This window comes from Mirounga leonina, unplaced genomic scaffold, assembly GCF_011800145.1.
Source record: "Mirounga leonina isolate KUSES-001 unplaced genomic scaffold, KU_Mleo_1.0 Mir_175, whole genome shotgun sequence".
Taxonomy (NCBI): domain Eukaryota; kingdom Metazoa; phylum Chordata; class Mammalia; order Carnivora; family Phocidae; genus Mirounga; species Mirounga leonina.
In genome coordinates this window covers 24156623-24182704 of record NW_023270453.1, presented here as the reverse complement: position 1 = coordinate 24182704, position 26082 = coordinate 24156623, and the positions used below count along the sequence as shown (strand labels likewise).

Sequence of the window (26082 nt, the reverse complement as noted above, 5' to 3'; positions counted from 1 at the left end):
TCTGTCTGCAGATACAAGCAACTTTTAAGAAACCTGTGAGCATGTGGTTTGTCGCTGGGGTTTGAGCCCAAGGCCTGTCTTGTGGTGAAGGCCTCTCAGTCCCCCAGGCTCTCTGGGCCACCCTGCAGAGCTCGGGGGACGCACCAGGGCACCCAGCAGCAGCCCCAGGGAGTGGGGGCCGGTTTCTAGAAACTCAGGTGTGTAGTACTTGGGTGAGCTCAGGAGGAAACTGCCAGGCTTCCCAGGTCAGGTATGGGAGCAGGGCCTCAGTGGTGTGGGTGCCCTTCCCCAGGGGCCGAGGAAGGAAGGAAAGGGGACTAGATGTGAGCCAACGCACTCAGGAGCCTCTGAGACCGGGGGGGGGGGGGGGGGGGGGGGGGGGGGGGGGGGGGGGGGGGGGGGCGTGGCGGTTGTGAGGCTGCCGGGGTGGATGCGGGTGGACGTCTGGTCCCATGGGGCCTCGTGCTGACCGCGGCGCATGCCCTGTGCTTATCCGCAGGACTACGACCTTTGCATCAACTGCTACAACACCAAGAGCCACGCCCACAAGATGGTGAAGTGGGGGCTGGGCCTGGACGACGAGGGCAGTAGCCAGGGTGAGCCGCAGTCCAAAAGCCCCCAGGAGTCGCGGCGCCTGAGCATCCAGCGCTGCATCCAGTCCCTGGTGCACGCCTGCCAGTGCCGCAACGCCAATTGCTCGCTGCCGTCCTGCCAGAAGATGAAGCGGGTGGTGCAGCACACCAAGGGCTGCAAGCGCAAGACCAACGGGGGCTGCCCGGTGTGCAAGCAGCTCATCGCCCTCTGCTGCTACCACGCCAAACACTGCCAAGAAAACAAATGCCCAGTGCCCTTCTGCCTCAACATCAAACACAAGCTCCGCCAGCAGCAGATCCAGCACCGCCTGCAGCAGGCTCAGCTCATGCGCCGGCGGATGGCCACCATGAACACCCGCAATGTGCCTCAGCAGAGTCTGCCTTCCCCTACCTCAGCTCCGCCCGGGACCCCCACGCAGCAGCCCAGCACGCCCCAGACGCCGCAGCCCCCGGCCCAGCCCCAGCCCTCGCCCGTGAGCATGTCACCAGCCGGCTTCCCCAGCGTGGCCCGGACTCAGCCCCCCACGACGGTGTCCACCGGGAAGCCCGCCAACCAGGTGCCAGCCCCGCCGCCCCCCGCGCAGCCCCCACCAGCCGCAGTGGAAGCGGCCCGGCAGATTGAGCGGGAGGCCCAGCAGCAGCAGCACCTGTACCGGGTGAACATCAACAACGGCATGCCCCCGGGGCGCACGGGCATGGTGACCCCGGTGAGCCAGATGGCCCCCGTGGGCCTGAACGTGCCCCGTCCCAGCCAGGTCAGCGGGCCCGTCATGCCCAGCCTGCCGCCCGGGCAGTGGCAGCAGGCGCCTCTGCCCCAGCAGCAGCCAATGCCGGGCATGCCCCGGCCTGTGCTGTCCATGCAGGCCCAGCCGGCCGTGGCCAGCCCGCGCATGTCCGGCGTGCAGCCGCCCCGGAGCATCTCGCCCGGCGCCCTGCAGGACCTGCTGCGGACCCTGAAGTCGCCCAGCTCCCCGCAGCAGCAGCAGCAGGTGCTCAACATCCTCAAGTCCAACCCGCAGCTGATGGCGGCCTTCATCAAGCAGCGCACAGCCAAGTACGTGGCCAGTCAGCCCGGCCTGCAGCCCCAGCCTGGCCTGCAGCCCCAGCCCGGCCTCCAGGCCCAGCCCGGCCTGCACCAGCAGCCCGGCCTGCAGAACCTGAACGCCATGCAAGCCGGCGGGCCCCGGCCCGGCGTGCCTCCGCAGCAGCAGGCGATGGGAGGCCTGAACCCCCAGGGCCAGGCCCTGAACATCATGAACCCGGGCCACAGCCCTGGCATGGCGAGCATGAACCCGCAGTACCGGGAGATGCTCCGCCGGCAGCTGCTCCAGCAGCAGCAGCAGCAGCAGGGCAGCGCGGGCATGGCCGGGGGCATGGCCGGGCACGGCCAGTTCCAGCAGCCCCAGGGACCCGGAGGCTACCCCCCAGCCATGCAGCAGCAGCGGATGCAGCAGCACCTCCCCATCCAGGGCGGCTCCATGGGCCAGATGGCGGCTCAGATGGGACAGCTCAGCCAGATGGGGCAGCCGGGGCTGGGCGCAGACAGCACCCCCAACATCCAGCAGGCCCTGCAGCAGCGGATTCTGCAGCAGCAGCAGATGAAGCAGCAGATCGGCTCCCCGGGCCAGCCGAACCCCATGAGCCCCCAGCAGCACATGCTCTCAGGACAGCCGCAGGCCTCGCACCTCCCCGGCCAGCAGATGGCCACGTCCCTCAGTAGCCAGGTGCGGTCTCCGGCCCCTGTCCAGTCTCCGCGGCCCCAGTCCCAGCCTCCACATTCCAGCCCGTCGCCACGGATACAGCCCCAGCCTTCGCCACACCACGTCTCGCCCCAGACTGGTTCCCCCCACCCAGGACTCGCAGTCACCATGGCCAGCTCCATAGATCAGGGACACTTGGGGAACCCCGAACAGAGTGCAATGCTCCCGCAGCTGAACACCCCCAACAGGAGTGCGTTGTCCAGTGAGCTGTCCCTGGTCGGCGACACCACAGGAGACACCCTAGAAAAGTTTGTGGAGGGTTTGTAGCATTGTGAGAGCATCGCCTTTTTTTTTCCCCCCTTTCATGTTCTTGGACCTTTTGTACTGAAATCCAGGCATCTAGGCTCTTTTTATTCCTAGACGGAACTGCTACTTCCAAGCCGTGGAAGGGTAGATTGCTGTTTAAAGAAACAATACAAAGAATATATTTTTTTGTTAAAAACCAGTTGATTTAAATATCTGGTCTCTCTCTCTCTCTCTCTTTTTGTTTTTGTTTTTTGTTTTTGTTTTTTTGTTTTGGGGGGAGGGGGGTTTTGTTTGGATTCTTTTTGTCGTCATTACTGGTGACTCATGCCTTTTTTTAACGGGAAAAACAAGTTCATTATATTCATATTTTTTATTTGTATTTTCAAGACTTTAAACATTTATGTTTAAAAGTGAGAAGAAAAATAATATTCAGAAACTGATTCTTGAAATAATGCAAGCTTATAATGTATCCCGGTAACTTTCTGACGTTGCGGGAAGATTTTTTCTATAGTGAACTCTGTGGGCGTTCTCCAAGTATTACCCCTGGACGATAGGAATTGGCTCCTGCGTGCACACACGTACACACCCACACACACATCTATCTATACATACTGGCCTAAGCCAAACTTGTCTTGCAGATGTAGAAATTGTTGCTTTGTTTCTCTGATAAAACTGGTTTTAGACAAAAAATAGGGATGATCACTCTCTTAGACCATGCTAATGTTAATAGAGAAGAAGCATTCTTTTCTTTCTTCTATGTGAAACTTGAAATGAGGAAAAGCAATTCTAGTGTAAATCATGCAAGCGCTATAATTACTATAAATAAGAAAATTCAAGAAGATTCAATCACTGTATAGAATGGTAAAGTACCAACTCATTTCTTATATCATATTGTTAAATAAACTGTGTGCAACAGACAAAAAGGGTGGTCCTTCTTGAATTCATGTACATGGTATTAACACTTAGTGTTCGGGGTTTTTTGTTATGAAAATGCTGTTTTCAACATTGTATTTGGACTATGCATGTGTTTTTCCCCCATTGTATATAAAGTACCGCTTAAAATTGATATAAATTACTGAAGTTTTTAACATGTATTCTGTTCTTTAAGATCCCTGTAAGAATGTTTAAGGTTTTTATTTATTTATATATATTTTTAGAGTCTGTTCTTTGTAAGACATGATTCTGGTGGATTGCTCACAGAGGAGAGGCAGGGACCACGGTCCTGGTGGCCATGTGGGTGGCAGCCAGGCTCAGCCAAGGCCTTGGGTGGTTCTCTTTCCAGGAAGCAGGGTGGCCAAGCTCAGTGATGGCCTCATATATTCATTGCTCCACGGGGAGCTTCACCCACCGAGTTAGGGCTGCAGGTGGGTCCGAAGCAGCACTTGGCCTCCTGTCCTCCTCAAGCCTCTAGAAACCAGAGTAGGGATGGTTCCTGCGGTTGTTGTCAGCAGTACCTACCCTCCCCTTTCCTATATGCAAATCCCAGAATTGGTGCAAAATCTGCTCCAGGGACTGGAGGTGGTTCCTGCTTCCCCCTAAATCCTGTGCTCCGTATGGGAGGATGCTGCACGCAGCGTGTCCTGCTGTGGCCTCCGATGCTGCGCTGGGCAGCTAAGAGCTCTGGCCTTCGCTCTCCACCCTCTAGAAACAGGGCCTGTGAGGGCAGCACTGTGGTGAAAGAGCCCTCCAGCTTCGAGGGACGGGCACTTGGCCACGTGGTCCCACATACCACCCATCACCACCCCGCCTGCCCCCCCCCAGGTCCACAGTCAGGTGCCCTTACGAAGAGGGTGACACTCGAGTCCCTGGATGCTGTAAACATCACGTCGGAGCGGAGGAATGCCTCCGGGGAGCGTGGATGTGTGCCCTCTAGACTGCAACATCCCTTCCCCACCAAGCACAAGGGACTTGAGTCCTGCCTCTTGTGTCCCTGGTCCCCCAACCTGGGGGGGAGGGGGTTTGTGGTGGAAAATTTAGAATTCATGGCCCAGATAGCTTCCCTTTTGGCCCTGTATTCACAGAAATCATTTCAAAATACTTGATTTGGGAATCTAAACTTGAGGAAACTTTGAAAAAAATTAATTCTAGCACAGAGCTTCAAATCTTGAATTTTAACATAGATTATGCCAGATAATAAGACCATCTAGCATTGCCAACCAACTGCCACCCTCCTTCACATCCCCAAAAGGGAAAGCAGGGCCATGGCCCTCCAGTGGCCATCTGGCCATCCTTGCTCTGCTTCCCTGCTCGAATCTGGGACCCTCTCCCAAATTACCGTCTCCACTGATGTTAAACCCTGACCCCATGTCAGACCGAAGGGGTGAGCCATCTGGAGCCCTGGAGGAGCGGCTCCAGGCCCATGTTACACGTTATGCAGGGCAGCCATTTAATGGGGCCAGTGGGGGGCCTCTTTTTCAGGTCGTCCTGGGATCCGAAACTGTGTACAGATCTCATCTTTTTGGAGTCCACGTCCTGTGTAATCCGCCAAGGGATGCGACCGAGGGTGTGGTCGGTGGATGCTAACCCCGCACTTGGCGTAAGGAGATTTCTGTAAGACAGCTGGAAAACCCCGGCGCTGTGTCTCATGCTGTATACTTAAGAGGAGAAGAAAAAAGTCCTATATTTGTGATCAAAAAGAGGAAACTTGAAATGTGCTGGTGTTTATAATAAAAGCTGGTAAAACTGCTTGGATTCAAAGATGGTCCCAGTTGGCTAACGACCCTTAGAATTAGCTTAGCAGCTAGTCTTCGTGAGATCGAAGGGTCTCGGTTGAGTGTGCCTAGTACGTGTGTTTGATGATGATTCTGAGAATTTAGCATGTTGAAAACAGGAGTAGGATGCAATCTCTGGAAAACGAGGTGGAGTGTCTTCGGCTTATAAGATCTCAGGCTGAAGACATAACTTTCTCCCCCCCTTTTTTTTTTTTTTTGGACTGCTACAAAATGGAACCGAAGATTCCGTTTATGCCTGAATGTGCTTCTAGCACTGCCTGGGAGAGTAAGCTGCTCCGAAAAAGGAAAGTCCTTTCATGGAGGAGCTGAGTACAGACTGGTCGCCATCGCACCTTCGGGACACACGTCACCCAAGGACCGTGCTGGGAAGTCGGTGCTCCAGCCGGGCCACCTTAGCAAGTAGGGGTGCAGGAACACGTAGGGATGGGGGCTGGAGAAACCAGATTGCACCTTCCTGGGATGTCTTGTGTTCGTTGTGCCACTGCATCACTTGGGTATGATTTCATTGTGCAAAGTCAGGAGTAGGGAAATGGGTCGGTTCTGAAACGTAAGCGAATGTAGCCCCCAGGCTGAAGGACGAGACAGGAGCTTTGGTGATGGTGAGGCAGGCGGTGCCTTCAGTGCGCGCACGCCTTCCTCCCGGGGATTTGCCAGGCTGTGTGGACGGTGGCACCTGTGTCAGATTACGGCACCCAGCGGAGAATCCACAGGTGCTGACTGAACACCTTGGGCTGATTCAGACACATCGGGGGTGTTGAGAGCGAGCGGGAGGCGAGCGCACGGGAAGTGGGGGCCTGCGGGTCCCGGTGGAGGGATGGCGAGTGGGCACGTCGGGGGCAGCCACCAGGAGCCAGGGCCTTGGTGGGGAGTGAGCTCTCTCAACCCCACCTGCCTTCCTCGGTGACACTTGGTAACACGTGTTGGAAGATCCCACTAGCTCCTCCGTCCTGGCTGCGAGGTAGGACAGTGGAGGACACGTGGGCAGGGGCAGGTGTGGGCCGCTCAGCCAGAGCCACGCTCTTCACCGCTGGTCCCGAAAGGAGCTTTCCTCCCCTACTAGCTCCGCAGGCTCACCTTGAACTCACTTTGGGGATACCTTGAGGAAAGGGGGGTGCATTACAATACCTCTCACCCCTCAAGCGTCGCAGACAGGACCTTACACAGGACTAAGTGGGAATTGGCCGGCCTGAGTGTGGTGCCCACCGGTTCAGCACCTGGAGAGGGCTGTTACTGAAATGGGCTTTATGCTCTGGTCCCGGGACCCCAAGGAAGCCTCTTAGAAATGGATGTTTAAAGTGGTCCTATATAGGCATATCAACAAAGTTTAGACTTGAAGATCCTCAAAGCCCGTAGTGATGTTTAGAGAATGTTCCAGGTGAGGGTGGACTGTCAGGAAAATGTCCAGAGAGGAATCCTTAGAAGGATGGTGAGGCATGGTGTGCCGGGGCTCCCTGCACCAGGAAGCTTCCTGTGTCTCTGACCCCACACAGGACTCCTTCACGTCTGGCACAGGTTTGGGAGCCTCTGAAGAGGGAGGGTTGTTTCATGCGCTGCCACAAGTTGAGCACCTGGAGGCTGGGCGGTCAGGGAGGGAGAGTCTTGGGGACAAGACTGAAGCTGGGAGGTGCAGAGAAAGAGGCAGCAGACTTGAGGGAGGCCAGGGTTCTGCGCGGGAGGCAACCGGAGTTGCCTGGTGTTCAGCGGCCAGAACGAGTGTCCCCTGTGAGGGCTGGACTTCCGCAGCCGGAAGCACAGAGGACCCTCCGAGCTTCCAGGGAAGTCAGTTCTCGCTGTTCCCAACCCTCTAGACACTGGCGTTCTGGTCTCTGGTTTCCTGGGTGAGGAAAGGGGGTTCTCTTGTGGGGAGAGGTCCACGAGTGTGAGAAATGGCAGGAAAGACATGAGTGGGCCCCAAGCCGAGGCCCCCTTCTCTCCGGAACAGGCAGTTGGAGGGGTGCACACTGCTGCTTCTAGATGACAGGAAAATATGCAGGTCTTGTCCAAGCACCGAGTTTGCTTACTCAGCAAGCATTTACTGAGCAGATCCTAGGCACGGATCCCAGCCCTTGGGGAACTCCACCGAGAGACACGATCAGCCACTGGAGGAAGGTACAAGGTGGTGCCAGGGCTCGAAGCCGGAGCACCGACCCCAGTTTGTGCTGGGAACAGGAAGATGTCTCTTTGTCAGGGCCAGTGAGAGCACAGTGCTGGGGAGCACGCATCCTCCTTGACACTGCTCTGTGCTCAGAGAAGCACTCCCCCAGCTCTGACCCGCAGACGGCTTACCTGAGATCTTGCTAACACCCCGATTTAGTAGGTCTGGGCCAGGGAGTGGGCAGACTGAGCTTCTAGGTTTCAAATGAGCTCCCACGTGAGGCCTGGACCTACTTGGAGTAGCAAGGACATAGGGGACCAAGAACAACCATCTAGACTTTGAAATTGCCTTAGTCTTTTTTATTAAAGATTTTTTTTAAGTAATCTCAACACCCAATGTGGGGCTTGAACCCACAACCCCAAGAATCGCAGTTTCCGCCGACAGAGCCAGCCAGGCGCCCCGAAACTGCCTTAGTCTCAATGTTCACGATAAATGTGGGTGCAGGGAGAGGGAGTTTGCTCAAGTAGTTCTTTGGTCTCCTTCACAGCTTTTGTTCTGAGCTGGTACCCCTGTCCCCTTTTGTCCTCAAATCCCTGAATAAGTACATGGCAGGAGCACTGGCCACTGAGGTCTCCTGGACGAGACGGGAGCTAGGGCAGAACCCCGGGGACCAAGAGGTACAGGACAATGTCCTGTGAAGTGCCTTTGTGAAAATGCAGATTGTGAGCAAAACAAACTTTTTTTCCAAAGAAGTAGGAGGAATGCCCTGCTTGTGGAGCAGGTGCTGGAGTCAGGCCCGTCCTTCCTGTTTCCTGAACCACACACGTGGCACCCCCCCCCACTCGGACGACACCTGCCTGTCTGACACTGAGACCACGGCCCCCTTTGATCTGTGCCTGGGGGCGGTGGCCCCTTCAGGGAGCATACCGGATGGTTTGCGCTCCCACCCTGTCCTCCGATACCCCATGGGACCAGAGAATCCTGACAGGGGACCGTCTTCATACCTGAAGAGATGCAGTCTTGGGGAGGGGAGCTCCGTGAAAGCCGCCCACCTGCTGGGGCCTGATGCCAGGTGCTGCTCAGGATGCCACCTGGACTGGGCTCTGGCTGGGGTGGGGGCCCTTGGCACCCAGGCAGAGACCCAGTCCTTAAGGGAGGCAGGATCTCGCTGACATGGGACAGCTGTTGAGAGGGCCCTGCAGCTACCAGGCAGCCATGCTGAGCAGGGAAAGGGGCTGTCAGCCGGCGAAGTCTCCCCAGATGGCCTCTCTGCTCCCTACAAGTGTCGGGGTAACAATGGTGCCTTCTAGGAATTACAAGTGCAAAGCCTGAGCCCCAATGCACACATGCTCCCAACCACACACGGAACGGAATTGCTTCTCTACACAGGAAGAGTCTCACATCAAACTCATTTTTACTTGTCTTCCTTCTCGCAAGCCATAGACACCATAGATTCTGAGTTTGGGTGGACATTTTTTTTATTCCAATGCCTATAATGACCTCATCCACAAGCTGGGGGAGAAATGTCCTGAATGCTTTGGCAGGACAGAAGGCATCTTTCAAAACATGCCCTCAAGGCTGGTTTGCCAAGTGGTATCCCCCAGCGGAAGCTTCCGGGGATAAATGCAGCAGGGGACGTGGCTGCCTCCTCCACCCTGCCTCTCCCTGAGCCAGACTTGCTCAGAAAAGACCCCGCCAGTGATTCATCGTGGTTGTACTGGGCAGGGAGGCTGGAAGCCCAGCAGAATGGCCCACCCCGCCCCTCCTGCAGGGGCCACAGACCAGGTGCAGGGGATTGCTAAGGTCAGCCCAGCAAGTGCATGGCCAGGAAGCCCCTAGAGGGGCCTGGACAAAGTGCCAATGCCACAAAGCGTGAAGAGGGACAAAGGCCTTGGGTCCACTCACTCCTGAAAGTTTGGGGGTCTGTGGATTCAACCTGGGACATTCCCAGTGTCCTTGATGGTGGAATAAAAAGTGGACACCGACAGGGGTACCTGGGTGGCTCAGTTAAGTGTCTGCCTTTGGCTCAGTTCATGATATCAGGGTCCTGGGATTTAGCCCTGCGTCAGGCTCCCTGCTCAGCGGGGAGTCCGCTTCTCTCTCTCTCTCCCTCTGCTCCTCCCCCCACCCCGCTTGTGCTCTCGCTCTCAAACAATAAAATCTTAAAAAAAAAAAAAAAAAAGACACTGACAAAGCAGAAGGAGCTATTTGGAGAAAAAGCTTCAGAGTCACCCACTGAAATAAGAAGTGTTCTAGTAAGTTCCAGGCCAGGTCCCAAGTGGCTGCACCTGCCTCCACAGAGGGCCACAGGGCCATGTCCCACCATTAGCATGTGTGCAAGCAGGGGTCAGGGCCTGGGTTGCCGCCAGACCTGGTGTTGCCGTGGGCAGGGGTCTGAATTCAGCATACTGGGATGGGTGTCAAGCGAATCAGCAAAATACTCAGTCTCTGAGTTCTGACCTATTCTGAGCTGGCATCGAAGTCCTGCAAAGGACGAAAAGGACTTTAAGAATCACACAAAACCCTGCGCCGGCACCACCAGGCCGTTAGGTGCTTCTCCTAATTTGAACGTTTTGGCACCTCTGAAAGCCCAGAAGAGTTCATGCCTTTGAAGCTGTGGTCACAGCCTTCAAACTGCAGCTGCTGTTGTCCCAAAGGGGGTCTGTACAGGTCCCCTTGTGCTAGGGGTGGGAGGACATCCTTGTTCCTGAGGCCTGAACACCCAACAGTAACAGCATAGTTACTAACAGTAACAGCTTAGCTTTCAGACAACAGCCTGCATCTGCCCGACTGCCTGGTCTCTCCTCAATACCTGCCCTCAACTGTTCAAAAAATGTATTTTAAGTAATCTCTACACCTGACATGGGGCTCGAACCTACACCCCGAGATCAATAGTCACATGCTCCACCGACTGAGCTAGCCAGGTGCCCCAACACCCCTATTTTTTAAGCTTCAAAAATTAAGGTGCCTTAATCGCCTGGGTGGCTCAGTTGGTTAAACGACTGCCTTCGGCTCAGGTCATGATCCTGGAGTCCCAGGATCGAGTCCCGCATCGGGCTCCTTGCTCAGTGGGGAGTCTGCTTCTCCCTCTGACCCTCCCCCCTCTCATGCTCTCTCTCTCTCTATCTCATTCTCTCTCAAATAAATAAATATTTAAAAAAAAATTAAGGTGCCTTATTCAAGGGTTTATGAAATTGGAAGAAAATCCCATCATCCCTGGGCCCTTTCCAGGCCAAAAAGTACCCTATAACCACGAGCTTTTCCTCCTCTGGTAACTCCCAGGATGCTGCCCGAGGAGGGGAGAAGCTCACTCAGAAGTTGGTGCCTTGAACAAAGAAAGGAAGATAAAGGGAGACACATTTGTTTTTCCTTTCCAGAGGGCAATATACATAACATAAAGATTACCATCGTAATAATTTTTTAAAGGTTTTGTTTATTTTAGACCTCACTCCAGGGGAAGGCAGTGACCTCTTGGGAAAGGAACGGGCAACCTCGTAGAAGCTAAAGTGGTGGTCAGGAGACCCAGGGGCCTTCTCCTCCTCTGCTTCTCTCTCTGCTCTCCCCAAGCAAGTCCCTGCCAGTGTCCGTCAGTTCAACTCGTACATGTTCATCTAATCATTTTTTTTCTTCTTCCATTTTCCTTGTATGCATAGGGGCTGAAATCTGCCCAGGCCCCCTCAAGACTTGGTTTGGATCCCTAGGCATCTTAAAAAGCCGCAGTTCCCGGGTGCCTGGGTGGCTCAGATGGTTAAGTGTCTGCCTTCGTTTCAGGTCATGATCCCAGGGTCCTGGGATCGAGTCCCGCATCCGGCTCCCTGCTCAGCGGGGAGCCTGCTTCTCCCTCTGCTTCTCTCTCTCTGTGCGTCTCTTAAATAAACAAGAAAAGAAAAGAAAAAAACCACAGTTCCCTGAGGTACCAGAGACTGGTTTCTCGAATATCTGAGGATGTCTGAAGTCAGCCCACAGGCTGAGAGGACAGGAGGTGCTGTTAAGTGTGTCTGGAACCTGGTGTGTTTGCCTTCCACAGAGCCTGGGTCCTGCCTGTCATTTTTTAAAAAATTTTAATTTAAATTTTATTTATCTTTTATTTATTTTTAAAGATTTTATTTATTTATTTGACAGAGAGAGACACAGCGAGAGAGAGAAAGAGAGAGAGAGAGAACACAAGCAGGGGGAGTGGGAGAGGGAGAAGCAGGTTTCCTGCAGAGCAGGGAGCCTGATGAGGGGCTCAATCCCAGGACTCTGGGATCATGACCTGAGCCGAAGGTAGACCCTTAACAATTGAGCCACCCAGGCGCCCCTTATCTTTTATTGAAGGATAGTTGACACAAGATGCCCCCATCCCTTTTTTTTTTTTTTTTTTTTTAAGATTTATTTATTTGACAGAGCACAAGCCGGGGGTGGGGGCGAGGGATAGAGGGAGAAGCAGACTCCTTGTTGAGCAGGGAGCCGGATGCCGGGCTGGATCCCAGGACCCTGGGATCACAGCCTGAGCCGAAGGCAGATGCTTAACCAACTGAGCCACCCAGGTGCCCCAAGATGCACCCCCATCCTTAAGTGAAGTGTATGTTTCCCTCTTCCCTTTGCCAAATACCACTTCCTCTTCCTGAAATAAAAGGGCTTCTCAGCCTAAATCTATTGCCCCATAGACCACTGTGTTGGCTCTTACAAAAGGGAGAATTTCCTGGGTGCACAACAAATGCAACATGAGGCTGAGACCCCTCAGTTCCCCCAGAGCAGATGCAGTGACACACTGGACCAGCTTGGCCTGGGACAGGCTCTGTGTGTCCGGAGCCTGGGGGGTGGGGAGGGGGAAGGAGAGAGGCAGGTGTCAGGTTGTGCAGGGCCTGGAGGCCAAGGGGTTTGCAACTGATTCTAAGTGTGCACTAGAGGGGAGGCACTAGAGGACGGTTGACTGCGAAGTGTATGATCCAGCTGCCTTGGGGGCCAGTGAGGAGGTTGCTGGAGTCTTCTTCCAACATCAGAGAACTGCTCTTCCAGCCAAGTCCGCCCACCTCCCTGACATTCTTCTCAGTTGCTGACGCCTGGCACGTGGGGCTCATCCTTCACACCTTCCACCTGGAAGAGCCCCAGAAGTGCCCCTCCCAATGCCCCGACTGTGTCCCGGCTCCAGGCGGACCCTCTCCTGACTCTTGTACTTTGCAGCTCTGGTCAAATCTCAAGTACCTCCGTTTTTGCAGGTTTTTTTGCTCTGGCAGCGAGTCTCCAGCGAGCCTCAGAATCATCGGCGGCGGGGGCCGCCGGGGCCTCGCTTCAGGCGGCGTCAGAGAACCTGCAAGTTGCGTGGCGTGGCACTGGGCGAGGAACGGCGTTGACGGGGGCAGGAGCTGCACCGCACAGCGACTGCAGTCACTGGTCGTGTCGCGGGATGACCCACAGCAGCTACACCGGGGGTGGGCGCAGCACAAGGTGCGGCGCTGCTGAATCACGACATTCTACACCTGGAACTAATCTGACTTTGCGTGTCAACCATACTTCAATTTAGAAAAATTTATTTTAATTAAAAGAAAAGGAGTGGTGGTTCTCAACCTCAGCCTCACCTCCAGCAGGGCGGGAGACAAGGAGCCCAGTCCTGCTGGTGGGGGCGGCTCCCGCGTTCGCGCTTGGGAGTGGACACAGGCCGGCCCGAAGTCCGTCCTTCCCCTTCTCCGCCCGCCTCGGTCGGGCCGATGGCACGGGGACGGCAATAGCCTCCGCCCGCGCGCTGCCTTTTCACACCCTCCGGGTGCCTGCGAACGGCAGCCTCGTTCTAGGGATGCGCGAAGTGAGGCCCAGCTGGCGGACGGCGCCCTCGGCCCGTCGCCCTTGACAACGCGACACAAGGTCACGGAGGACCCGCCCTCAGGCCCGACTGTCCCCGCGCGGGCCGGCGGCGCCCGCGCCACAGAGGCCCCCCGCCCACTCTCCGGCGCAGGCAGTGGGCCGGGCAGCCCTGCGCTCACCGTGACGTCACCGCGCCGCGCCCGAGGAAGGCCCCGCCCCGCCCCGCCCCGCCCCCGCTGCTCGTGCTGCACGGGTGCTGGGGAGGACGGACATGGCGCGTGAGCTGCGGGTGTTGCTGCTGTGGGGTCGCAGCCTGCGGGCGCCGGCCCTGGCGGCTGCCCCGAGAGGTGAGGGGGGCCGGGTGGGTGGGCGGACCCCGCCAGGTCCCGAGCCCGCTTTCTCCTCTTTGGGAAGCACGGAGGTTTTGTGAAATTTATGTGCCACACACGCGGCGAGCGCTGAGCGTCCGGGTGTCGCCGGACTGCCCGGGGTCCTCCCCCACCCGCCCTCAGGTAGCGGGGTTGAGCCCTGGCCCGCGGCACTCCTGCAGCGGCTTCCCCCCGTCGAGCTCTCCGGCTCGGTTTGAGGCGGAGGGGTCGAGGGCTCCTCGCTCCGCAGCCGACGCCAGTTTCGGGGAGTGGGAACGGACTTCACCTGGGTGATCACTTAAGCACCTTCATGGCGATTTTATTGCTCCCCTCCCCCAAGTTGTGTTATACCGCGGTGATGCAGAAGCCACTTGCTCTGCATCCTTCGGCACAACACTGAGTGCCTACTTCGCCCAGGACACAGCCGCGAACCAGGCAGAACCGCCTCTGCCTTCGTGCAGCCCCTGGGCTCTGGGTTCTTGGCCCCCGTATTCCCAGGACCTGAAATTGGTAGGTGCTCAAATAAATGTTGGGGCAAAAAAAAAAAAACAACAACAAACCATAACTGCTTTCTTACTTTCCCCTCGGAAGAAACCAGGGGTGAACGTCTTAGCGTTCCTTCCAGGCTCTGCACACAGTTACACACATGTGGACAGATGACTGTTTTTATGTGAAAAGGCCTAACCCATAAATGCAGTTTGCTCCTGAATTGTTTTTAACGTTCTCTGCAAAGCTTACACATCTTGTGTCAGTAACCCCGGTCTGTGGCTTTCCAGTGGCTGCATAGTGTCCTGTATTGTGGACGTATAGTCATTTACTTAGCCGAATCCTATTAATGGACATAATTTTCCATGGTGTTTGGTTTTTGTCATTACATTGTTGCATAGAATGGGCGAGTATTTAAATCTTCGGGCACGAGTACGGCATTTCTTTAGAATTTCAGAATCCGAGTTTTAGAATTGATGGTTCAGAGTCTGTGCATATTTGAAATGTTAGCTGACATTGCCAGATTGCTGTCGAGGAAGGCTTTATCAGTTTATATTCCCTTTAACAGGGAATGAGACTACCTCTATCAAGGCATTTCCTCCATGGATAGTAGTGAGAAAGAATGTTTTCATTTGTTTAACGGCTGTTGAGGTATCTTCTGTGAATTTCTTTTTCACGTCTCCTGCACTTTTTTTTTTTTTTAAGATTTTATTTATTTGACAGAGAGGGAGCACAAGCAGGGGGAGCAGCAGAGGGAGAGGGAGAAGCAAGCTCCTGGCTGAGCAGAGAGCCCAGGACCCTGGGATCATGACCTGAGCCGAAGGCAGACGCTTAACCTACTGAACCACCCAGGCGCCCCATCCTACACTTTTTCTATTACCTGAGTTTTATATTTTCGTGTAGTGTCTTTTTTCTTAAACAGTAATTTTTAAAAATAACCTGCGTTAACTGATAAGACAACTGTAAGTTTTATACTTTTGCTTGTACCCACCGTCTTCCTTCCTTAATGGATTTATTTCTTGTCATATGAGAGTATACCCGTGTGTTAGTTTTGCAGAAGTCTCTGGGTTGTAAATTTTCTAAGCCCTGCCACGTCTAAAAGATTTTATTTTACTCCCATACCTGTATAGTAGGTTGCCTGGGTATTGTATTCCAGGTCAAAATAATTTTCCTTTGAAGAGTGAGGATATTGCTTTGCTGTTTTCTAGCATCTGTGTTACAGATGAGCAGTCATATCAATTTCATTGTTTCTTTTGTAGCTCACTCTTTTTGTACTTTTCTCTGGAGGTTAAGGTTTTTTTTCTCTTTTTGTTCACGTTCTAAGATGTTCCAACCACGTGTGTTGTAATTCATTCTTTGTACCATGCAGTGTCTCTTCCACTGGGAAGACACCAATTTTCAGCCTAGCCAGTTTTTGTTCTCTTTTTTTTTTTTTTTTTAACTCTTTCCCTTAATATTCTGCGTCCTCTTCCTCTGAACTTCTGTCGCAGTGCTCTGTGCAGTCTTTTGTTTGAATCTAAGATCAAGAACCTGTTCTTGGAAGTGTGACGTATTGCAGATACCCACCCCTGTGGGCAGTCATGAAGGTACAGTTGTTTGGAGGGACTGAGGGATGGGTGAGTTTAGCCTAGAAAATATGTATCTTATACAATGGGGGGAAAAGAATAAGAGAAATCACCTCTACAGAAAATTCAGAATTCACCTGTATTTTTTTTTTTCTCTGTTGCTGGGAAAGTGTTGCTAAATGTTAGCATGTGCTTGGCTTCACATCTGAGAGTCTGACTTTGTCACCATCCCAGTCCTTCCCACCTGTTCTGTGAGGTGTGGAACAGTCTCAGCTTGTGGACTTTTTATTTTTCGTTTTTGTTCGTTACTTAGTTTATTCAGCAGATATATTTTGAGGGGCACCTGGCTGGCTCAGTCAGAAGGGCATGCAACTGCTGATCTTTGAGCCCCGTGTTGGGTGTAGAGATTACTTTTTAAAAAATACATATTTTGAATGTTCTCTGGGACTTCAAAGATGACATGACCCTGCCGTTGGGGTCATAGGTTAAGTGGGAGCATGTACTGGGCCATATTGGATGCCTGTGTGGCCAGTCAGGGAGCGCAGAAACATGTGGATGATTGCTCGTGTGGATCTCACAGAAGAGAGGGTTATGGGCCCAGTCTTGAAAACACCAGGTGCAGGGTAGGAGGCACTACTGAATGAATGGGTTTGACAAGAAATGGGAATGTATGGGAGTGAGGGTGAAGGAGGCTGAAAATTAGTCCTTTCTCTTCTGTTAGATGTAAACTTGTGGGCCATTTTCAGTAATTATCAGCATAGTCACAGTGCCAGACGTGGGCCAGTGTTTGAGGAACTCAGCTGCGGGCACTGTGAGGTCCACACACCTGATTTTCTGAATGCTCTCAGGACCAGGTGGGTGACTGATGACAGACAATGTTGTCCCTGGTGAATCTGGTGGTTGAGAACCAATGAGTAATTCCTTCCACTGGTAAAAGGTAGTTATAAATAAGGAGTAGGGCTATCAAAACTTGGGTAATCTGGAAAATGTAATGTTCATAGTAAAAATGTAAACTACCATCAGACCTTTCCACCAGTTCTGACAAGTAACAGAAGTAATGGATTTGCCGGTGACAAACAAGAAAGCCGCCTCCCGAAGAAGAGACAGTGAGCCTGAAAAATCAGCAATAGGCTTGGTCTCCCAAAGCAGATGATTGTGTTGTAAGGTGGGGAGGGTGGTGGGTTGGTCCTTTCACGTGCCCGTGGAACTGCCTTGACACCTCAGCCTGAGCTCTGTGTCCTACTCTCGAGGACACCGTTCTCACTGTTGGCCTCGCCAGGACCCCATCTTGAGGCAGCTGCCGTAGGACTGCTTGGGCCTTGAGTTAGTGTCTTCTGCCTTTTCCAATCTCTGCAAGCTGGAACCCTTGCTGGACTTTTCTGGCTTAGAAGTGAGACTTGGAAGGGGTGAGGAGTCTGCTCCAAGCACCAGCAGAGTCAGAAGAGCAGGGCTCCCCCCCTTTCTTGTAGGGCTCCAGCACTGCAGGTTTATTTCCCCAAACGAACCCCACCCAGACCCTGTGCAGGCAGTCTCACGGTTACTGCTTTTATCCTCTTGCTGACTTATTTTGCTTCCTCCCTCTGCTCTCACTTTGTTTGGGGGCCCATGCTGTTTAATTCATGCCCTCACACCTCTTGTGGTGCAGCCATCATGAGAATTGATGGAACTTCAGGTGTTCCCAGGCTCTCTGCAGGATGAGTGGAGCAGCACTTGTGGGCAGATTTCACTCCGTGAAACAGCTATTCCTGTTGCTAACATAAAATAATGGTAACAGGTTTGATCCTTAACCGCTTAGACCCTCAGTGGCGTTGCCACCTCTGTAAACCACGGTGCTGGGGCCCTGGTCAGCACCAGCGAGGCACATGGGCAAAGGGTGTAGGGTGTGTGGCCGGCTGCCCAAGAGGCACTGGGCTGGGACCAGAGGGGCTGAGTCATCTGTAGAAGATCAAACCAACCCAAATGTAATAGGTTAGCAAAGGCCTTATTAGTTACTAGCTGAGTAGTTGGCCAGAATTAAGGCAAAAAAAAAAAATCTCCTAAGTGTTTGCTGCCCTTGTGCATTGAGACAGATGCTACTTGAAGGGCCGGGGGGTGGGGGGTGGGTGGGAGTTGGAGTGAGGAGAAAAACATTTCTCACCTCTGCCCCCAAAGTCCAGTCCCAGGTAATAAAGGTGATTTCTGTAGAGAGATTTACTGAGGCAGTGGTGGGGGTCGCAAACCAAAATACTGACTTGGCGTCAGCAAAGTGTATCCAATTCACACTCCAGTGAAATGTTTTAGTTCAAAGCCAGAGGATGTTCTTGAATTTCATTTGTGGTGCCCTCAACGTAGCCAGCTAGAATTTTTTTTTTTTAAGATTTTATTTATTTATTTGGCAGAGAGAGAGAGCAGCGGAGGGAGAGGGAAAAGCAGGCTCCCTGCTGAGCAGGGAGCCCGACGCCGGGCTCGATCCCAGGACCCTGGGATCATAACTTGAGCCAAAGGCAGACGCTTAACGACTGAGCCACCCAGGTGCCCCTAGAATTTTTCTTAAATACAGTCTTGCTCAGTCTGGATACGGAAGACTCGACTTTTACTAGGAAGCTGCTGTTTGCTTACTCTACAAAGAAAGCATTGAGTAAAGATAGATTTTGGGGTGTTCATTTCTGGTATGGCTGCTAAAGCCATTAGGAATTACAGACCATGAAAGTTGTAGCTTAGAGAACCACTACTTGGGCATCATCCCCACCTGCTTTTCCACTGGGTGAATGCCCACAGATGAGGTAAATTGAATTCATGTGTACCCAAGTCATGGCCTTAACTAATTTTAAGAGTGGCTTAGTTACTTAGCAGCTATATAATTAAGATCTGTGATTAGAACATTTAAAGAAAAAAAAATACGGTATTTAAAAAACCCAGAAGATTATATGGCAATCCTATTAACAAATAGAAAGGTCTCAGTCCTTCCTGTGGGACTGGATGTGTGGCACATTGCCGTTGTGGTTCACACTCACCAGTATCCTCGCAGTTAGGGAGAATTGGAGCGCCTGAGCGGATGTTCCATGAAGCTTACTTTTAAAGTAAAACATTTCGTTTAGTCGTTATGATTAGAAGTGTTTCTAAAACAGGTATATCAGATGGAACATAACTAAACCTTCCTTTGATGTTTTCAGGGTCATTGTGAATGTTAATCTACGGTTTTCTCTGGTAACACACAGGCCCTTGAGGGGCACTGGGTAGGATGACTCCCTTCTGTGAAGTGTCCCCACAGTGAAGCTGCTTTTTGAGTATTGCTATGTTTTTAGCCTCCTTTCCTCTTGTTTAGCTGGCCAGGCCTCCCTGGGGCCATGTTCCCTCCTCTGCCAATTTCCAGATGTGGGCTGGGAAACTAGATTATAAAACCTGTTAGTGACAGATTTTTTTTAAAAGAGAAGTATGGGGGGGCACCCGGGTGGCTCAGTCGGTTGGGCATCTGCCTTCGGCTCAGGTCATGATCCTGAGGTCCTGGGATCGAGCTCCTCTCGGGCTCCCTGCTCAGCGGGGAGCCTGCTTCTCCCTCTGCCTGCCTCTCTGCCTACTTGTGTGCACATGCTCGCTCTCTGTCAAATAAATAAAATCTTTAATAATAATAATAATAATAATAATAACAGAAAGAGGGGCTTTTAGTGGGGACAGGAATAGTAGTCTTGGGTGACCAAAGCTCGGGGTGTGGGTTTTATGTCCTATATTTTGACTCTTAAGAGATACCCCTCCCTTTTTGTTGTTTTGTTTCTTTGTATTTGGGGAGTTGATGTAAGTTTTGGTACAGCTAAATAAATGATTAGATCAGGTAGGAAGCAGTGAAAATGTTCAAGAATGCCATAGATAAGAACTCAGAAAATTTTAAGGGAATATAAATCCTTATTTGGTATGTAAGTAGAAAGAGGAGCGTTCTGTCTAGAATATTGGAAAACTTGGGGTGCCTGGATGGCTCAGTCGGTTAAGCGGCCAACTCTTGATTTTGGCTCAGGTCACAATCTCAGGGTCATGATATAGAGCCCTGCGTCCAGCTCTGTGCTCAGCTTGGAATCTGCTTGTCCCTCTCCCTGTCCCTCCCCCTGCACGTGCACGCATGCGTGTGCTCACTCTCGCTCTTTCTCTCTAAAATAAATAAAATCTTCAGAACATTGAAGAACTTAAATGTTACCGGATATAATTACAGAATTTAAGAAACCACATGTTTGGAGAAATTTGAGATGTGAATAGCTAACCTGTAGTATCCGGTGGAAATTGAATAATGAAACTGTCCAGGTTGACTTACTGAAAAGCAGAGAATTTCATGCTTATTGGCATAAAATTCTGGTAAAATAATTGGAGATGTTTGGGGGGAAAGCTAGAGGCTACATTGTAAAGAACTACAGTTTTTCCAGGACAGTATTTCTACTTTGTGGGAGAGCATTAATTCTGCTTTTCACTGATTTGAAAGTACCTTTAGTTTATGGAATTTTAAACTTACAAAGCAAACTTATTTTTAAAGAAATATCTTATATTTGTATTTATATTATATATATATATTTATATTTTATATGCCCCGGGGACAGCACAGACAAGAGTCCTGGCCCTCCGTGGTGCTGGAGTGCAGATAAATAAATGCAGTGTGAATGGTAGGTGCTAAGCCCTATGAAGAAATCAGAGCAGGAAGGGGATCCTGATAGAGTGGTCAGGGAAGGCCCCCTGTGGAAGGTAGCATTAAGCACGGCCTGGAAGAGTGGGGAGGTGGCTGGGGAAGGGCAGCTCAAGCCGAGGCAGCAGCCCTTGCCAGGGTCCTGAGGCAGGAGTGGTCTGGCATACTGCGGGGACAGCTGGGAGCCCTGGGCCAGTGCTGGGGGCACTTCTGAGAGCAGTCAGGTCAGAGGTGTGCCTCTTCCGTCTCAGTGGGAGTCTCTCTCTTTCTTTTTTTTTAATATTTTACTTATTTATTTATCTGAGAAAGAGAGAGAGAGAGAAACAGCATGAGAGGGGAGAGGGTCAGAGGGAGAAGCAGGCTCCCCGCCGAGCCAGGAGCCCGATGTGGGACTCGATCCCAGGACCCTGGGATCATGACCTGAGCTGAAGGCAGTAGCTTAACCAACTGAGCCACCCAGGCGCCCTCAGTGGGAGTCTCAGATTGAGATTTGGCTGATGGGTAAGCCTTGAGTTCAGAGTTAAGGCTAATGTTACAGAAGTTTTCTGAGGAAAATCTTTCCAAGTTTTTGTTACTGAGAAAGTAGGGCTGTCTTCCAAAACCGGTTGGTACGGTGAAAAAAATCTCCTTCCGCCCTTAGTGCGCAGCGCTGCCAGAGAAAGCCCCTGCGGTGACATGGGGGTGTGCACCCAGGTCCCTTAGGCAGGAGAAGCTGCGCTGCACCAGGCATGTGGTCAGGCCTCCCCCACCCTTCCTGCAGTGCGTCTCAGGGTCTGTTTCCTGTCCCTGCTTGAGCTGTGCTGTCCCCTGGGTGGGCACCCCTCACTCAGCCCTTTCCTTTTCCCACGTTTGCTTAAATCCCAGGCCACACCGCCAGCCGAGTCTCACACCTTCACCAGTGCGAGCCTAGTGTTGTCAGTCTGACAGTGAAAATGCTGCCTTGTTTTCACATGCATTTTTTTAGCCCTCTGTGTGGTCAAGCATCTCCTCCTGATTCAGAGCCACTGATGTTTCTTTTTGGGAATTGCCGTTTTTCTGTTAAGCTCTTGGCCTTTTTGTTACGGACCTGTAAGTGACCTTCTGTGTTAAGGAAGCTGGCCTTCTACTGTTTGCCTGCCGACTTTAATTTTTTTTTTTTTTGGTAACATGGTTATTTTTAGTTGTCCTTATATGTGTGCGTATGTTTATATATATATATTTTTGAAAAAATACATTTTTAAGATTTTATTTTATTTTTTTAAAGATTTTATTTATTTGACAGAGTGAGAGACAGTGAGAGAGGGAACACAAGCAGGGGGAGTGGGAGAGGGAGAAGCAGGCTTCCCACTGAGCAGGGAGCGTGATGCGGGGCTCAATCCCAGGACCCTGGGATCATGACCTGAGCCGAAGGCAGACGCTTAACGACTGAGCCACCCAGGCGCCCCTATATATATAGATTGATCGATCTATCTATATATTTTTTTAAGTAAGCTTTATCCCCAGTGTGGGGCAGGAACTCACACCCTGAGGTCAAGAGTCGCACACTCTACCGACTGCGCCATCCAGGCACCCCCATGTATGTATTTTTAAAATTAAATTTTATTTATTTTTATTTTAATTTTTAAAATATTTATGTATTTTTAAGTAATCTCTACACCCAATGTGGGGCTCAGACTCACAAGAGTTGCATGCTCTATTGACTGGGCCAGCTGGCCCCCATGTGATGAGAACTTTTATGATTTATTCTATTTATTTTAATTATTTTGTGCTCCATAAATTTATGGGTTTTGGGTTATGTATTTTGTTTAGAAAGCATTTCCCCTTAAATCATTAGAGAAAAAGATGTCAAGATGATCATTATTGGTAGGAAAGGCAAATCAAAACCACAGTGTGGTATTCCTTCATACCCACGCTGGTGGCTGGAATAAAAACCATAGGTGATAATGATGTACTTTGGAGTGTTGAGGTCCGGAGCCAGTGGCCAAGAAAGGATTCTTGAGACGTCTTTGGTGCAAAATGGTGGTTTTATTAAAGCACGTGGACAGGACCCGTGGGCAGAGGAGTGTTGAGGTCCGGAGCCAGTGGCCAAGAAAGGATTCTTGAGACGTCTTTGGTGCAAAATGGTGGTTTTATTAAAGCACGTGGACAGGACCCGTGGGCAGAAAAGAGCTGCATTGTGGTCTTGAGGAGTGACTGATTTTATGTAAGAGGGGTTTTTGTTTTGTTTTTTAAAGATTTTATTTATTTATTTGACAGAGGGAGAGAGCTCAAGCAGGGGAAGGGGCAGAGGGAGAGGGAGAAACAGGCTTCCCGCTGAGTAGGGAGCTTGGGATCATGACCTGAGCTGAAGGCAGATGCTTAAGGACTGAGCCACCCAGGCGCCCCTGGAGATTGCTTTTTTCCTTGTAAATCGTTAAGACAGTTGCAAACTGATGGAGATTCCTGTCCTGCATGAGTGTGATCTCTTACCAGGTAACCACTTGTTTTTCCCTTTCCTTTGTTCTAGGGCATCCAGGAGGGCCTGAGGAATGTCACATATATCCCACCTTGGCGGGGGTAAGGGGGGGACAGTTTGCGGGGTGTCAGCTTGTGCTTTGCCCTCAGGAGGCACATCATCAGGAACATGGCAGCACTGGTGAGGGTGTGGAGAAGTCCGAGCCCTTGCTCCCTGCTGGCGGGGACGTAAAGTGGTGCATCACTTTGGAAAACAGTCTGCAGTTCCTCCAGTGGTTAAACACAGTTACCATTCAGCCCAGCACTTCCACTGCTAAGTGTATACCCAGGGGACTCTAAAACATACGTCCTCACAGAAGCTTGTACAACAGTGTTCACGGCACAGCCAAAAGGCAGAAACACCCCAATTGCCCATTAACTGACGAATGGATAAACAAAACGTGGTCTGACCATATAACGGATTATTACCGTGTTGGCGTCTGGCTGGCTCAGTCAGAAGAGCATGCAGCTCTTGATTTTGAGGTCGTGGGTTTGAGCCCCACATTGGAGGTAAAGATTACTTAAATGTTTTTAAAAAGAATATTATTCAGCTGTAAAAAAGGAGTGAGGTGTGATATGTGTTACAACATGGATGAACCTTGAAAACCATTATATTAACTGAAAAAGGCCAGACACAGAGGACCATGTATAGTATGATTCCATTTGTGTGAAATGTCCCAAACTGGCAAATCTATAGGGACAGAAAGTGACTGCTAGGAGCTGGGGGAGTGGGGAGTTGTTGCTAGTGAGCACGTGATTTCTTTCTGGGGTGATGACATGTTCTGGAATTAGATGGTAGTGATGGATGCACAGCTCTGTGAATGTGTTCATGCCCACTGAATTGTACACTTGGGGTGAATTTTATCTCCCTAAAGCTGTTCTTAAAATACCTCTTATGTTTTCTTCCAGTACTTTTAGCTTTTATTTTCACTTTTATAGCCCATCTGGAATTTTTGATTTAATAAGTGAGAGAGGAAATTAATTTTAATATGGTGGCTTTAAATTAATGTGCTTTAACACAGTTAATAGTCTTTCCTTGTGGTTTTCAAAAATCTTGGCCATTCATGCAAAAATTTAGTTGTCCATATGAATTTTGGAATTAGTTTGAATCACTTAAAAATTTCTGTTTGAGTTTTCATTGGGCTCATGTTAAAAATATAGGCTAATTTAGAGAATTGATGTCTGTCTGTATTTGTTTAAGTAACCTTTATGCCCAGTGTGAGCCTTGAACTCACAACCCTGAGATCACAAGTCATGCACTCCACCACCTGAGCCAGTCAGCTGCCCAGAGAATTGATGTCTTTAAATATTTACTCTTCCTGGGGCGCCTGGATGGCTCAGTTGGTTAAGCGACTGCCTTCAGCTCAGGTCATGATCCTGGAGTCCCGGGATCGAGTCCCGCATCGGGCTCCCTGATCGGCAGGGAGTCTGCTGCTCCCTCTGGCCCTCCTCCCTCTCATGCTCTCTGTCTCTCATTCTCTCTGTCTCAAATAAATAAATAAAATCTTAAAAAAAAAATTTTTTTTGCTCTTCCTGTCAAGGGACATTTCCCCAAGCTTTTTTGATCCTTTTGTAAATGTGTTTTATGTCCCTAGTAAATTTTTTTAGTGTGTTTATAATTAGATAATTTTTATAGATAGGCTATTTTGTGAATAGGTTATAGATATACATAGCACAGAACTCATAAGGCACAAAGGTGTGCGTGCTGAAAAGCACATCTCTGTCACTGCCACCCTCAGACACCAGTTACCCTCCTGGTTGCAACCCCCTTAGCCAGGTTCTTGGTGTCCTTGCAAGATATGCTTGGCTTGGGGCGCCTGGGTGCCTCAGTCCTTAAGCGTGTGCCTTCAGCTCGGGTCTCCCTGCTTGTGCTCTCGTGCGCACGCACGCGCTCGCTCTCTCGCTCTCTTTCAAATTAATTAAAAGTTGTTAATTTTTTTTTTTAAGATTTTTTATTTATTTGACAGAGAGAGACACAAGAGAGAGCAGAAACACAGCAGGGGGAGTGGGAGAGGGAGAAGCAGGCTTCCCGCCGAGCAGGGAGCCCGATGCGGGGCTCGATCCCAGGATCCCGGGATCACGACCTGAGCCGAAGGCAGACGCTTAACGACTGAGCCACCCAGGCGCCCCTATTGTTAATTTTAAGTAAGTAAATATTTGATTGAAAAGATACGCATTGAGAAGTCTCGCTCTCAGCTTGGTCCCCTTCTCCTCCGTGCCCTCGCCCTCCTAGGTTATCTCGGTGAGGAGTTGCTCGTACATCCTACCTGTGTTCATGTGAATGCAGTAAGTACAGATGAGCCCCTGCCTCTGTATTTTAGTCACTGAGCAGACCCTGGAGCGCTTGCTGTCACAGCTCCACTGTTACCCTCCTTTCTTTTTTTTGATAGCCTCGCAGTAGTGGTAGGAGTCCAGGAGTTGCTTGGGAGGCAGGCACCAGCTCCGCACAGGACATGTAGGTGGTTTCCAGGATTTGCTGTTCTGTACAGTGTTACAGTGTATGGCCCTTTAGCTCTGTCTATATACAGGTTCAGATGTATCCAGGGAGCGAAGTCCCCACACACAATTGCCAGATGTGAGAGGGTACATGCATTCGTAAACTTGACCAGTGTGGCCAAATCACCTTTCGCTAGGTCAGGCCATTTCTTGCTGCCCTGCGAGCCTCCCTCACGGGGCCACCAGAAGTACTGGCTGGAAGTTGCCCCTGAAGTAACACAGGTGTGTGGGCACCTCTCCCTTTATCTGTGCCGGTGAAGGTTAAGCGTGGTTGGAACTGGGGCACGGTGCCCACGTCGGGGCCTCGGAGCGGGGAGTGTTGATCGAGCTGCTGGGGCTGCCGGGCCCTGCCTGATGCCCTTCTTTCCTGTCCTGTGTACGTTCCACCAGCTCTGTGTGAGAGAGTTGCCCTGTGCTGTGTCCTCACGGCCACTCGGGATTTTCAGACGTTCTAAATGTTTGTGACGTTCTAAATGTTCTAAATGTTATCTTCCATTCTTTCCATCCCTGAAGGCTGGCCTCCAGCTTCCTCTTCCTGGTGGGCTTCAGGGAGATCCAGCCTCTGGCCATGTTAGGTCCCGCAGGTGACGCTACGGGAAGCTCCTCGGGTTGAGGTGCGGCTGGGTTCCAGGAGGCTGTGTGTGCTTCTCGGTAGGCAAGTTCGGTGACCCAGGGAGGTGGGGGCTTTCTTTCCTCTCATCCCCTTCCCTTCCCCCTTTACACATTCCGTCTAAAAAGGAATGCATGGAGTACGTATGTGCAGTTTAAAAAGAAGCATCAAATGAATACCCATTACCCAGTTAGAGGAGTAGAACTTACCAGTCCCTTGAAGGCCTGTGTGCT

At 51.3% G+C, this 26082-nt stretch overlaps 2 protein-coding genes across 6 annotated transcripts in view; both read left to right on the top strand.

Annotated features, from left to right (window-relative positions):
* The window catches only part of CREBBP (CREB binding protein), a 125573-nt gene extending 120288 nt beyond the window's left edge, over positions 1-5285 (top strand). For 3 of the 5 annotated variants that reach the window (XM_035022131.1, XM_035022130.1, XM_035022129.1), the window contains exon 31: positions 500-5285. In XM_035022131.1, the coding sequence (XP_034878022.1) occupies positions 500-2620 (2121 nt within the window). In that variant the 3' untranslated portion in view covers positions 2621-5285. The remainder of the gene's footprint in view (positions 1-499) is intronic. The other 2 variants (XM_035022133.1, XM_035022132.1) reach the window with 1 other exon arrangement.
* Positions 5286-13439: 8154 nt separating this feature from the next.
* The window catches only part of TRAP1 (TNF receptor associated protein 1), a 50879-nt gene continuing 38236 nt past the window's right edge, over positions 13440-26082 (top strand). Inside the window, exon 1 of the mRNA XM_035022108.1 lies at positions 13440-13557. Coding sequence (XP_034877999.1) covers positions 13482-13557 — 76 coding nt within the window. The 5' untranslated portion in view covers positions 13440-13481. The remainder of the gene's footprint in view (positions 13558-26082) is intronic.